The sequence below is a fragment of the Mesoplodon bidens genome, assembly GCF_964165515.1.
Source record: "Mesoplodon bidens genome assembly, chromosome: 2".
Classification (NCBI taxonomy): domain Eukaryota; kingdom Metazoa; phylum Chordata; class Mammalia; order Artiodactyla; family Ziphiidae; genus Mesoplodon; species Mesoplodon bidens.
In genome coordinates, this window is record NC_138177.1 from 133,463,349 (window position 1) to 133,479,067 (window position 15,719).

General features: G+C 37.8%; 1 protein-coding gene across 1 annotated transcript in view; it reads right to left on the reverse strand.

Moving 5' to 3' along the window:
* PATJ (PATJ crumbs cell polarity complex component) overlaps positions 1-15,719 on the reverse strand; it is a 348,566-nt gene that overhangs the window by 18,931 nt on the left and 313,916 nt on the right. Inside the window, exons 38-41 of the mRNA XM_081223688.1 lie at positions 15,017-15,131; positions 14,238-14,275; positions 11,041-11,163; positions 10,191-10,295 (exon numbers count right to left, since the gene is read on the reverse strand). Of these exons, the coding sequence (XP_081079814.1) occupies positions 10,191-10,295; positions 11,041-11,163; positions 14,238-14,275; positions 15,017-15,131 (381 nt within the window). The remainder of the gene's footprint in view (positions 1-10,190; positions 10,296-11,040; positions 11,164-14,237; positions 14,276-15,016; positions 15,132-15,719) is intronic.

Here is a 15,719-nt window from a genome sequence, read left to right on the forward strand (position 1 = left end):
GACAGGTATTCCAGGCATAGAGAACAGCATGTGCAAACCTTTGTTCATCCCTAAAGAATGCGCTACTCCAGTGGGTCTCAGGTTGCTCTCTAACTAGCAGCATCAGCACCACCTGGCAGCTTGTTATAAATGGAAATTCCTGGATCCACCCCAGTCCTACACAATAAGAAGCTCTGGGGGTGGGACCCAGCAGTTTGTCTGTTCAACGAGCCCTCCAGATAGTTCTGGAACATGCTGAGGTTTGAGAAGCATTTCTCTCAAATGTCAAAATATTTTCTTTATTCATTCTTAGAAAATGACCATCCTAGAAGGAAAGCCATCTGACTCAAACTCCCCTGAAAAACTTATCCTCTTTTTCAGAGGTAACAACATCTCCATCTTTTTATCTATGTCCTTTGCTCCCAACTACTCCCTTGTTCTCTACTGACTTGCCACAAACTTTAAAGAGAGAAATCAATTCTTTTAAAGATTGCTAGGGGGACTTCCCTGGCGGTGCAGGGGGTGTGGGTTCGATCCCCGGTCAGGGAGCTAAGACCCCACATGCCCCCAAGGCCAAAACCCCAAAAAACATAGAAGAGAAGCAATATTGTAAAAAATCCAATAAAGACTTTAAAAAGGGTCAACATAAAAAAATAATTTAAAACAAAGATTGCCAGCGATTTATCTGCCAGCTGTATGACTTTCCAACAGTTTTATTTACTTCGGCCTCATTCGTAAGTGTGCTATTTTTAAAAAAATTATTTCAATATCCCCAATTGTTTAATTTCTAGATATAGTTTGGTTTGAGGTAGTTCTTTTACACATTTCTATAAATTTGTTTTTTATTTAAAATTTTTTTTTAATTTTTTTTTTTATACAGCAGGCTCTTATTAGTCATCCATTTTATACACATCAGTGTATACATGTCAATCCCAATGGCCCAATTCATCCCACCACCATCCCCAACCCCCGGCTGCTTTGCCCCCTTGGTGTCCATACGTTTGTTTTCTACATCTGTGTCTCAATTTCTGCCCTGCAAACCGGTTCATCTGTACCATTTTTCTAGGTTCCACATATATGTGTTAAGATACTATATTTGTTTTCTTCTTTCTGACTTACTTCACTCTGTCTGACAGTCTCTACATCCATCCACGTCTCAACAAATGACCCAATTTCGTTCCTTTTTATAGCTAAGTAATGTTCCATTGTATATATGTGCCACATCTTCTTTATCCATTCATCTGTCGATGGCATTTACGTTGCTTCCATGACCTGGCTATTGTAAAAAGTGCTGCAATGAACACTGGGGTGCATGTGTCTTTTTTTTTTTTTTTTTTTTTTTGTGGTATGCGGGCCTCTCACTGTTGTGGCCTCTCCCGTTGCGGAGCACAGGCTCCGGACGCACAGGCCTAGCGGCCATGGCTCATGGGCCCAGCTGCTCCACAGCATGTGGGATCTTCCCAGACCGGGGCGTGAACCCATGTCCCCTGCATCAGCAGGCAGACTCTCAACCACTGCACCACCAGGGAAGCCCGCATGTGTCTTTTTGAATTATGGTTTCCTCTGGGTATATGCCCAGTAGTGGGATTGCTGGGTCATATGGTAGTTCTATTTTTAGTTTTTTAAGGAACCTCCATACTGTTCTCCATAGTAGCTGTATCAATTTACATTCCCACCAACAGTGCAAGAGGGTTCCCTTTTCTCCACACCCTCTCCAGCATTAGTTGTTTGTAGATTTTCTGATGGTGCTCATTCTAACTGGTGTGAGGTGACACCTCATTGTAGTTTTGATCTGCATTTCTCTAATAATTAGTGATGTTGAGCAGCTTTTCATGTGCCTCTTGGCCATCTGTATGCCTTCTTTGGAGAAATGTCTATTTAGGTCTTCTGCCCATTTTGGATTGGGTTGTTTGTTTTTTTAATATTGAGCTGCATGAGCTGTTTATATATTTTGAGATTAATCCTTTGTCCATTGATTCATTTGCAAATATCTTCTCCCATTCTGAGGGTTGTCATTTCATCTTGTTTATGGTTTCCTTTGCTGTGCAGAAGCTTTGAAGTTTCATTAGGTCCCATTTGTTTATTTTTGTTTTTATTTCCATTACTCTAGGAAGTGGATCAAAAAAGATCTTGCTGTGATTTATGTCAAAGAGTGTTCTTCCTATGTTTTCCTCTAAGAGTTTAATAGTGTCTGGCCTTACATTTTGGTTTTTAATCCATTTTGAGTTTATTTTTGTGTATGGTGTTAGGGAGTGTTCTAATTTCATTCTTTTACATGTAGCTGTCCAGTTTTCCCAGCACCACTTACTGAAGAGACTGTCTTTTCTCCACTGTATACCCTTGCCTCCTTTGTCATAGATGAGTTGACCATAGGTGTATGGGTTTATCTCTGGGTTTTCTATCTTGTTCCATTGATCTATGTTTCTGTTTTTGTGCCAGTAAAATATTGTCTTGATACTTGATACTGTAGCTTTGTAGTATAGTCTGAAGTCAGGGAGTCTGATTCCTCCAGCTCCGTTTTTTTCCCTCAAGACTGCTTTGGCTATTCGGGGTGTTTTGTGTCTCATTACAAATTTTAAGATTTTTTGTTCTAGTTCTGTAAAAAATGCCACTGGTAATTTCACTGGGATTGCATTGACTCTGTAGATTGCTTTGGGTAGTATAGTCATTTTCACAGTATTGATTCTTCCAATCCAAGAACATGGTATATCTCTCCATCTGTTGGTATCATCTTTAATTTCTTTCATTAGTGTCTTATAGTTTTCTGCATACAGGTCTTTTGTCTCCCTAGGTAGGTTTATTCCTAGGTATTTTATTCTTTTTGTTGCAGTGGTAAATGGGAGTGTTTCCTTAATTTCTCTTTCAGATTTTTCATCATTAGTGTATAGGAATGCAAGAGATTTCTGTGCATTAATTTAGTATCCTGCAACTTTACCAAATTCATTGATTACCTCTAGTAGTTTTCTGGTAGCATCTTTAGGATTCTCTATGTATAGTATTATGTCATCTGCAAACAGTGACAGTTTGACTTCTTCTTTTCCAATTTGGATTCCTTTTATTTCTTTTTCTTCTCTGATTGCCGTGGCTAGGACTTCCAAAACTATTTTGAATAATAGTGGTGAGAGTGGGCATCCTTGTCTTGTTCCTGATCTTAGAGGAAATGCTTTCAGTTTTCACCATTGAGAATGATGTTGGCTGTGGGTTTGTTGTATGTGGCCTTTACGATATTGAGGTAGGTTCCCTCTATGCCCACTTTCTGGAGAGTTTTTACCCATAAATGGGTGTTGAATTTTGTCAAAAGCTTTTTCTGCATCTATCGAGATGATCATATGGTTTTTCTTCTTCAATTTGTTAATATGGTGTATCATTGACTGATTTGCGTATATTGAAGAATCCTAGCATCCCTGGGATAAATCCCACTTGATCATGGTGTATGATCCTTTTAATGTGTTGTTGGATTCTGTTTGCTCGTATTTTGTTGAGGATTTCTGCATCTATATTCATGAGTGATACTGGTCTGTAATTTTCTTTTTTTGAAGTATCTTTGTCTGGTTTTGGTATCAGGGTGATGGTGGCCTCATAGAATGAGTTTGAGAGTATTCCTTCCTCTGAAATTTTTTGGAAGAGTTTGAGAAAGATGGGTGTTAGCTCTTCTCTAAATGTTTGATAGAATTCACCTGTGAGGCCATCTGGTCCTGGACTTTTGTTGGAAGATTTTTAATCACAGTTTCAATTTCATTACTTGTGATTCATCTGTTCATAGTTTCCATTTTTTCCTGGTTCAGTCTTGGAAGGTTATACCTTTCTAAGATTTTGTCCATTTCTTCCATGTTGTCCATTTTATTGGCATAGAGTTGCTTGTAGTAGTCTCTTAGGATGTTTTGTATTTCTGCGGTGTCTGTTGTAACTTCTCCTCTTTCATTTCTAATTTTATTGATTTGAGTCTTCTCCCTCTTTTTCATGATGAGTCTGGCTAATGGTTTATCAATTTTATCTTCTCAAAGAACCAGCTTTTAGTTTTATTGATCTTTGCTATTGTTTTCTTTGTTTCTATTTATTTCTGCTCTCATCTTTATGATTTCTTTCCTTTGGGTTTTTGTTTGTTCTTCTTTTTCTGGTTCCTTTAGGTGTCATATTAGATTGTTTATTTGAGATTTTTCTTGCTACCTGAGGTAGGCTTGTATAGCTATAAACTTCCCTCTTAAAACTGCTTTTGCTGCAACCCATAGGTTTTGGATCGTTGTGTTTTCATTGTCATTTGTCTCTAGGTATTTTTTGATTTCTTCTTTGATTTCTTCAGTGATCTCTTGGTTATTTAGTAACGTATTGTTTAGCCTCCATGTGTTTGTGTTTTTTACGATTTTTCCCCATAATTGATTTCTAATCTCATAGCATTGTGGTCAGAAAAGATGCTTGATATGATTTCAATTTTCTTAAATTTACTGAGGCTTGATTTGTGACCCAAGATGTGATCTATCCTGGAGAATGTCCCATGCGCACTTGAGAAGAAAGTGTAATCTGCTGTTTTTGGATGGAATGTCCTATAAATATCAATTAAATCTATCTGGTCTATTGTGTCATTTAAAGCTTGTTTCCTTATTTATTCTTATTTTGGATGATTTGTCCATTGGTGTAAGTGAGGTGGTTAAAGTCACCCACTATTATTGTGTTACTGTCGGTTTCCTCTTTTATAGCTGTTAGCAGTTGCCTTATGTATTGAGGTGCTCCTATGTTGGGTGCATATATATTTATAATTGTTATATCTTCTTCTTGGATTGATCCCTTGATCATTATGTACTGTCCTTCCTTGTCCCTTGTAACATTCTTTATTTTAAAGTCTATTTTATCTGATATGAGTATTGCTACTCCAGCTTTCTTTTGATTTCCATTTGCATGGAATATCTTTTTCAATCCCCTCACTTTCAGTCTGTTTGTGTCCCTAGGTCTGAAGTGGGTCTCTTGTAGACAGCATATATATGGGTTTTATTTTTGTATCCACTCAGCGAGCTTGTGTCTTTTGGTTAGAGCATTTAATCCATTCCTGTTGAAGGTAATTATTGATATGTATGTTCCTGTGACCATTTTCTTAATTGTTTTGGGGTTTTTTTGGTAGGTCCTTTTCTTCTCTTGTGTTTCCCACTTAGAGAGGTTCCTTTAGCATTTGGTGTAGAGCTGGTTTGGTGGTGCTGAATTCTTTTAGCTTTTGCCTGTCTGTTAAGCTTTTGATTTCTCCATCGAATCTGAATGAGATCCTTGCTTGATAGAGTAATCTTGGGTGTAGGTTCTTCCCTTTCATCACTTTAAATATATCATGCCACTTCCTTCTGGCTTGTAGAGTTTCTGCTGAGAAATCAGCTGTTAACCTTATGGGAGTTCCCTTGTATGTTATTTGTCATTTTTCCCTTGCTGCTTTCAATAATTTTTCTTTGTCTTTAATTTTTGCCAATTTGATTACTATTTATCTTGGCGTGTTTCTCCTTGGGTTTATCCTGTATGGAATTCACTGCGCTTCCTGGACTTGGGTGGCTATTTCGTTTCCCATGTTAGGGAAGTTTTCGACTATAATCTCTTCAAATATTTTCTCAGGTCCTTTCTCTCTCTCTTCTCCTTCTGGGACCCCTATAATGTGAATGTTGTTGCATTTAATGTTGTCCCAGAGGTCTCTTAGACTGTCTTCATTTCTTTTCATTCTTTTTTCTTTATTCTGTTCCGCAGCAGTGAATTCCACCATTCTGTCTTCCAGGTCACTTATCCATTCTGCCTCAGTTGTTCTGCTATTGATTCCTTCTAGTGTATTTTTCATTTCAGTTATTGTATTGTTCATCTCTGTTTGTTTGTTCTTTAATTCTTCTAGGTGTCTGTTAAACATTTCTTGCATCTTCTTGATCTTTGCCTCCATTCTTTTCCCGAGGTCCTGGATCATCTTCACTATCATTATTCTGAATTCTTTTTCTGGAAGGTTGCCTATCTCCACTTCATTTAGTTGTTTTTCTGGGGTTTTATGTTGTTCCTTCATCTGGTACATAGCCCTCTGCCTTTTCATCTTGTATATCTGTGAATGTAGTTCTTGTCCCACAGGCTGCAGGGTTGTAGTTCTCCTTGCTTCTGCTCAAGTGTGCTATTCTTAAAATTCTTTTCTCGTTTAGGGTCTAGTACCTGTATTCTTAACTCCTGGTTGTTTTCTATTATACTTTCCTAGTATATTTCCTTTTGTGTTCACATGGTTAAAAATTAAGTATTACAGTACACGTTAAAAAAAATTCAACACTCTCATTCCCTAGATACACACTGAACATTTCTCTTTTCAATTCTAGAGGTATAAGCTAAATAATACGCTTTATAAAACTATTTTGAAATTTATCATCTTGATGACATCAATAGACTCCTATTCCAACAGATGAAAAATTCAGCTTGTCAAAATCTTACACTTAACTTTTATATTTTTAAGTTCTACTTCTTTCTTATGTTTCTTTAGATATACTTAAACCTTTGTAGTTTTAATGATTTCCGAAACTCTTATTTCAACTTTAAAGATTTAACTCTCTTATATTTTCCTCTCCATGAACACATCTCAAACTCTCATGCTACTAATATTTCATGCATCACAATGTTTCGTTCTATCAGTTTTATTATGACTTATGTTTATATAAATGTTATTCATACTGAGCCAACTACTATACTAGGATTACATTTCTCTCTCTCTCTTTTTTTGGTATAAGTTTATTGTCCTCAAGGTCAATAATGATCTTATTTTGTTTAATTTGTATATACTTATCACTAATTCAGCCCCAAATTTTCCAACTTAATTGGATCTTAAACCTCCAATTCAGTTAAACGTACAAGTAATTTATCTGTTCCTCTTTTGTTCCTCTAATTCAGAGGCATTTCTCTTAGAGCCCTCTTCTCCTGCTCCGATTTGGACAAGTTGTTCTCTCTGCCTGCTGCACAGTTGTACTGGGACTTCCATGTTCCTTGGCATTGGATCCACCTGCTTCCCTCTCTCTTAGTTTCCTCTTTTGTTGGAGTATATCCTAAAGTAATTTTCTCAGAAATATATTGCTGAAAAAGAGTCAGGTGATATTTGAATCTCTTGTTCTTTTGTAAGTAGCTTATACTTTTCTCTTTGAAAGTTTTAGAATGTAGTATACAGGTAATATTCTTCTTTTATTTATTTTGCTCAGTGATTAATGGGCCTTAAGTTAAATTTATTTCATTTATTTTCTATTTTTCTGCTTTTCTTTTTTAAACTCCTGGTTGTTGGATACTGGACCTCCTGAATTAATCCTGTGTCTTATTTTTTCTCTTCCATTTTCAAAAGAGGGCGCACAAGAGAAGTCACTGTTTTCTCTATATTATCTTGAACACGACACATCTCTCTCTTCTAACCAGCAGTTGGGCCCTCTTACATCAGGTTTTTTGTGTTCTGGAGGGTGTCCCCAAGGACCTCCAAAGTACTTTGTAGATAGACCCTTAGTTAATCTCCCTGACTTCAGACTCTCTTCTCCTGCTCTCCATAGTTGCTGCTGACTCCAAGCCTTGATCCTCTTTGTCTCCACTGTTTACATTCATTTATTCAACCAATATCTATGAAGTATAATGTGCCAGGCAGTGGGGATGTCGACCCCAAGAAATCTCAGATGGCTTTATTTATCTTGTTTCCAGCACTGAAGTCTCCCCGAGTATTGGCAGCCCATTTCCTCTGCCTGCTGGATATCTCCACCTGGATGCCTCAAAATACAATTCTCTCCCAACATGCCCTTCCTATATTCCCTGGTTTAGTTAGTGCTGCCTCCATCCACATTCTACATTCTAAAATGTTTGGATCCAGAACAAACCCCACAAGTTCATTTAGTGACAAAAATTCCTGATGTGCTCTTTTTATCTTCTATATTGTCAAAGAAAGAGGTAAAAACAAAATTTTCTAGAAGAGAGTCTGGGTTACCTGATTTTGTCCAAAAAAAGGTTTTATGGTAGTTCATAGACAAAAGAACTAAACCAGGCAAACTATCAGACTACAGAAGCAAATATAGTTGAGAACATTTGAAATGACCCCTATACCCAAATCAATCCCCACTGACCAATCTATAATTGACACTAAGAAACCATCAGACTTTAAGGGCAGAAATATCTACTTCCTTACTATACCTAGCAATAGCAATTTAAACTATGGGGAGAAGCTTCTAGAAGTTGTCTCCTCCACTCTCTTCCCCTTCTGCACCCTCCAGTCCACTGACCCAGACCTAATCTTCCCTGTGCCATCAGCACTTGCTGACCGCTTCCCATATGCACCGACAATAAGTCTTTTCCACATCATCAGACACAACTATCTGACCTTCTCTACTATTCTGACAATGGGCTGGCTCACCTGATAATAAAAATGATTACCTACTGACAAGTCAGCTGTGATAATTGTATTGCTGGTACCATTCCATGCACATTGTTTTAATTAAAGTGAATACGACTATGCAACTGAAAGGCGTCTGTTGCAGGGCGTAAGAATTCCCTGAGTTCTGTGTTTAAAGCCTTTGAGAGCACATGTGCTCCATACCCAGAGTTGTGTAGATCACAACTGTCAAAATCCCAAAGGATTCCATTAAGTTTTTAACAGCACCTGTTACAAAATAACATCACCAACTAATGTGATTAACACAAGAGAACATTCTGAAACCAAAAGTCATTTTCTTAAAATGCAGAAATAGGAAAAATAAGGAATCCCTTCAAAAGTATTTGGCTGAATGAAGGGTTAATTCTTCATGGGAGAGCATGAGTTCATTTCCACTTAAAGTATTTTACGTAATGTTACACTTTTACACCGTGTCTTCTCATTTCTTTGTGAAGAAGGTGGAGCTGAACAAATTATACTGGTATATAAAAATGTTAATAATACTAGATTCTGCTAAGGGAAACACTTTTTTTTTCTTGACATAGTTATCATTTGATAACTTCCTGGTAAAATTCTGTATAACTAATGGGCCACAGCTCTGAGATTGAAGAGTTGCACTTGTACGGCCTCTAGGGGTCAGCATAACTCGAAGGAAGAGCAAGGGCTGCAAACAAAAAAAAACAAGGATTTGCAGGTTCTGAGGATGACGGAGCAGTGGAAGGTGGTACGAGAGGTAACCCATGAGGATGAGGACAAAGGAAGTCGACTCTACAGCCAGTCCACACAGCGTTCCTGTTTGTGTTCAACAGAAACTTGGGGACCCAGATCACTGAATAACATGTTGCCTATCACATAAACTCCCTTGAAACCACTGGCAGTACTTTACGATTCCCTTCCTATGTACTGAAAGCCATTGACTTTTTCTTAAATGTCTGTTTTGGCACTTTGGACTTAGACATTTGAGATGTGAGAGTTGAGCACCACAAATTGGTCCTCCCCAAAGTTATGGTTTCTCAATTCGAACTGATTATTTAAAGGCTAGAATGATTAGAGGGGCTGGCTTGCCCTCTCTCTGAGATACAAAATGGTGGATTTTATTCTTTTTACCTATAAACCATTTAATACTAACCCTACAGAAGTATGGTGATTATAATCATACATTTTGGGAGGAACTTATTAACAAAACTGGCTGCCAGTACGCTGCCTCTCACTCACTACACGATATCAATCTCAGAGATATTCAAAGTGCTAAAATCGAAGGAGGGGTGATTAACAGCACACCTCGTTTTTACTTCCTGGTATATTTCCCTGTGCCTCTGGACAATACTCTTGGGGACCACAGCTGAAATATGATTGTCTGCCTTAGTTGATGACTACTATGTGGTGAGCATTTAGCAGTGTTGGCAATCATTTATGCTACAGGAGAAAGAGCATTGTTACTTTTCCCTTCCTTTAAAAGGAGTGGAAGAAACAGCACTTGGGCAGTTCAGACACAGTTTTGGGGCATGAGAAAAGGAATCATTTTCTATTCCTTGCAAACTTTGATTTGCAAAAGAACACCAGAAGCTAAAAGCCTTGTTGATTTATCATGTGAAGCAAAGGGTAATTTTTCTCCCCTTGTTATGCTTTCATATAATCAGGTTCACTGCCTGTATGGGTGGCATTAAAGAATTTCTGAATACAAATAATAATTTCTTGCTTTCAACCTTCATAATTCACATCGGCAGGCACCCTGCTGGGCAGTGATGCCTCCTGCCAGTGACGCTCAATCTTTTTTGCACACCACTTATCTGCCTCTCGCAGCTGCGAGTTCCATTGATCGCAATACCTGCAGGATAATGCGCCCGTAGGCGTTCTTCAGCAGATTAACCACATCTGCGTGAGACAGCCCATCCAAAGGTTGCCCATTAATGCTGACAATCCGATCTCCAACCTGAAGGTACAAAAGTGGGAGAAAAATCACTATCATTAAGAAAAATTAAATTTGAGAAGAATGCTTAAAATTCTTTGTAAGTCGTATTTCCCATTTGTGGCTATTGTGAAGATTCTGTGTCTCTATTGTGTATGCATGTTCCAGAAGCATGAGGAATTTTTATGGTTTTCCCCAAATACAGACCAATCAAAGAAACAAGAAAGGGGTCAGATTTGATTATTAAAAGGCCCGGCAGGCCACCTTTGTACCTTGGTAATGGTAATGTTGCATACATCCATTTGCCAGTAATAGTGGGGTGTACAAATTACCTGTTCAATAAAGCTCTATTGAGGAAGCCAAATGTTTTCTGCTTTATTTTTTCTACCTAAGTTAAGATTAAGGAGTGATGGGGGGAAAATTCATAAGGATGTTGATTCTTTTGGTGGAAGGAAGAGTCCAAGGTCAAATCTCTCAGGTGAAAATCAATTTTGGGTGGAATGAGGTGCTAAAAATGATATGGGAGGCTTTGCAAATGAGCTGCAATTTCTTCTTTCACTGAGAAGCTTTGACACAAATGATACTATTTTTATATGTTAAGGGACATAATGAATTTCAGGTATAAACTTTCTCTAATGCATTTTGCCCTCAGTGTGGGTCTCTGATAGCTGCTGGAATTCCAGTTTTAAACACAGTGTCCCTAGCTGCCTTGGCCTCTCCCACCCACCACATCACATGCTGAGAGCACTTCACCATCCCCTTTGTTTACTTTAAGCTTCTGTGTACGTGCGGCCACACCGCTGGCCTGAATCATGGCAATAAATATTGGGATATCTCCTAAGGGACTTCCTTTTCCTCCAGCAATACTGATTCCAAGGGCATCGCTGAGCTCCTAAAAAACGAAGGAAAACAAGGCTTATTTATATGTTTAACAAAGAGCACAACCTGACTGTCCCCAGATAGCTGTTGAATAAAATCCCTCCATGATGCAGGAGGCTAGGGTAACCTAGGAGTTAACCATAGCGCCTTTGAAGTCAGAAAGACCAGTGTTTCAGCTCTTAATTAGCTGGAGTACTTAATTAGCTGGGGGTGCTAAAGAAGTTCCTTAACCTCTTAGAGTTTCCATCCCTACGCATAAAGTGGGAAGAAAACCACCTACCTCACAGTGTTGATCTGAGGATTAAATGAGGTGATATAGTGCAGTCCTGGCCCACAGAAAGGGCTCAGGAAAAGGCAACAGGAGGAGTAAAAACAAACAAAGAAAAACAACCCTATGCTACTGCTCAGTTTAGTGGCCAATTTTGATGCAGACTTGGCAAGTATGTCCTCATATGGTGTTTACAATTCAATTACTGCACATCTCATGCTCTTCTGGGTGTGAACAAACACACTTGGCTCTGGAAGAGCTGCAGGACTATGCTAGAACAAAGGATCTTTGAAGACACCCACTGTAGTGAGTACAGAGTTTGGAGAGAGAAGTAACATGCGACCGAAAATGTTCTCTGAGATTATGAGATGAGGCAGTTTTGTTCACTCCAACCCTGGTGAAGAGATTCTGGCCTTTCTGCAGGTTTCCCCCACATTTATATCCCAGGGTTAACATTTTAAAAATCACTAAAAGAATAAATGACAAGTTCCAGTTTCAGCATGGTGGCGTACACACTCTATAGCATCCTTCTCCTACTGATGAAAATGAAGACCTCTTGTCAAAATTTAAAGTACAACTACCTGAGACTTCTGAAAAGTAAAGAAACTCAAAGAAATTGTGGTGGAGACCCAAAACTTGGAGAAACGACAGCAGAGGGTGTATTTCCCAGTTGTTTTCCTGGCAGCTTTGTCCTGAAGACAAGACCCAGTCAAGGAGCTGTCAAGGTGGGGCAAACTGCTAAAACTTTGATGTTAACTCCCATCTTTCTGGTCAGAGGAACCAGGAAAAGGAGCCCTGATGGCTGGAGAATGAAGGAAGAAAACTAGAGTAGAGAGAGTCAGAGAGGGGGATCCTGTCCCTCTGTGAGTGAATCCACAGAATTCTCAGGTTCAGTCTAAGCCACGCATATGAGGGACAGACCCACACTCGGGAACTGAACTGAGTTTTGAACCACCACTTACAAAAGGTGACATAACTTGCAGTCTGAGTCTAACTGGGTGGATGCCTGCTAAAACATAAACACCAGCATTCTTCAGAGTCTACACAGCATAACATTCACCAGGGCTGGGAAAAACCCCTAAGTTACTCAACATGCAAAGAACCAGTAAAATGTGATCAATTTCTTGTTAAGTTTTTTCAAATATGCAGGACAGTTTATAGCCAAGATGATACCATTGTCTGGTGGGGTTCTCAATTTATGTAGATGTAAACATATGACAACAATGACATAAATGTTAGGGGAGTGGTTGCAGAAAAGGGACCTACAGGGTTGCAAGGCTTCTGCAGTTTTACCTGATCACTTAAAAACATACACAGGTTAGTGAGTTTCAATTTGACCTCGATAAAGTTGGACAAAGGAAAAAGAACAAAATGACAACAACTTTAATATTCTGTTTTCCAAAGTGTTTCTGTCTAGCTTCTATTTTCTGAATGCATCAATAGTAAAACGCTACATGCAAATGGTAAGATGTGTTTCATTATAAAGTTTCTGCTCGGACTGTATGTGGGAGAACAGGGTGGGTAGGAGCAGGCCTTTTTATAAAAGCCTGTGAAAACAAGCAGCTGAAATGACTAAGGAAACATAAAATGATATGTTATAAATCTTGGAATGAGGAGAAATTTATGGAATAATTTGGCTTTGTTCAAATCCATTGTGATGTTTCCTTAATTTATCCATAATTATGCACATGTTGGTACATTTAACTTCCCCATACGAGGAACATTTGAGTTGCCACTCTGGTGGAAAGATACTGGGAACAAATAAGGCAGATTTAGTCAAAGCTGTAGTTAATAATAATGAATTCCTGGACATTCATGATGAACTAGGTACTATGCTAAGTATACTGTATGCTTAATCCACACAACAAGATTTACCTTGTGATGTAAGGGTTATCACCCCCAATCTACAGATAAGCAAATTGAGGTTAAGTAACTTGACAAAGGTCATAGAGATAATAAATGGTAGTGTCTTTAAACACAACTATAATTGAGTCCAGAGAACTAAGTTAAGCTGGATATCACTTTATTGAAGTTGATCCATGATTACAACAAGGTCATAATGTTTTTCACTATTGCTTGAATCCCAAATTTAATGGTAAGAATAAGCAAAATAAAACTGCTTGCCAATATTCTGGATATCACACAGGAGTCTGAAAAATCGCACAGGATTATCAGGAGTCTGAAAATCAGGATTTGACAACTTTATGAACTGAAATGCATTTTACACAATCTTCTCAGAGGGGCAATTTGGCATTATATATAAAAGCCTTTAAACAAGTGTGGATTTTGACTCAACAATTTCATTTCTAAGAATTAATCCTAAAGAAATCACCCATGATATGAGCCAAAAAGAAAATACAAAGACATTTTGTTATAAAAGATGGCGAAAGTTGAGAAATATGCTAATTGTTTAATAAGAGGACATTGGTTAAGAAAAATTATAGCACATTCATACAATGGAATACTATGTAACTGACAAAAATCATACCATCTGCTGTCAAAAAATATTCACATGGCTAAAAGTCCATGCTTTAAAGTAAAAAAGACAAGCTACAAGAGTATGTCTAATATGATACCAATTTTTGTTTTTTAAAACTTAAACACAGTGCACAAAATGAAGTGAATGTGGTGCACCAAGAAGTTCACAGTGGTCATGTACGTGCTTTACTATATTTTCCTAAGGCTGCTTGTGTTACACAGACCATATACTGCCTTCAGTAACTTAAAAGAACACACTAACAATACAATATATTGTATTGAGGGAAAGATGTACATATTATATAACACAAATTAGAAAAAAAGCAAAATAACTGACTTACCCTGATTATCTCAATGGTCCTTAGTCCCACATCTGTGCCTATGAAGAAACAACAAATTAACTTTTTAAAAGTAAGAGACAATATATTTAGGATATAATATTGTCCCATGAAAAAGGTATCATTTTCTAGGTCTTTCAGGAGGGAATACTGAGGCAAGCAGGCATTATACCCTTTCTCAAAATTCAAACTGGTGACTATCAATCAGGGGCTATATCCTCTATTTTAAACAAGTCCTCTCTGTTTGAGATAGATGTGGCCATAATCATTTGGTCTGACAAAAGCTGATGGCCTGTAGCAGCCGCTGCCTGGAATATGGTGATTAAATGGCTTGGAGGGTGAGCCATTTTTGTTTCACTGAACATTTTTCCACCTCAAAGATAACCTTACCCAAGGAAAGGCTTAAAAAGATGCCTTCCCCACCCCACCCATGATGGGATATGCACTTCTGACCTTCCTCGAGGGACCTGTAATTTTAAAATTTTCTCTCTGGAAATGGTTTTACTTTATGAAGTACTTTAGATTTCCGCTTTTCTCTTTTTCATGTGTAAAGTTAAAGGCACATTCGAAAAATGAATCTCTATGGCTTTCCTTCCTTTAGAACAGGCCTTTCAGAAAGCTTGGGGCTTATGTGGCCATGTTCAAAGATTTAAAAATATTTTTGCTGTACACCTGAAACTAACACAATATTGTAAATCAACTATACTCCAATAAAAATTAAAAAAAAATTTTTTTAATTGGGTAACAGGATCGTTTTGCTGAGGGTGTGTCTCAAGTAATACCTGAGTTTTTTGGGGAAGGATCCAAAGCTCTTTTTGTGCCAACCAGGTTTTGCAGGCTGGTGATAACAGGAGCAAGGGAAGGATGAAGGCTGCTGTGTGTGCTGTGCTGACTCTGCTGAAAAGGAAACTCAGTGGTCAGTCTTAGAAATTCATACTTATTACTACTATTTTACTTACTGAAGTAACCATAACCATGTAATAGAAAATTCTGTGGAGGCCAGAAAAGAAAACGAAAATTACTCACACTCCCTCTCTTATCACCCTAAACAATCCCATTTAACATTTGCTCCACTACTTTCTCCATTATATGTGCTTTTATATGTGGTTTCAATCATCAAGGTAGAAAATGTGCAGTAATTTCAGCTTTTTGTGCTCCACATGAAATCAGAAACATTTTCCTAGCCTGTTACAGTGTTTACATATGATCAGTTAATGCCACTAAGTGTCATTTGGGACTACAGGCAACATTTATTTTCTTTTTGTCTAAATTACTGATCTATTTTGCTAAAACAAATATAATAAAATCTAGATTTATAGGAACTTGATCAAATAGAACCCTCAACTGTAAGAAAAAGCAGTAAATATCAGGGGAATATATTATTTTAGGAATATTAAAATTTTTTTTCCTCAAAGATTTTCCTAGAGTTGGTAATAATTCAGCTCAATCTGTTATACCTCCATTACTGTCATTTTTAAATAAATC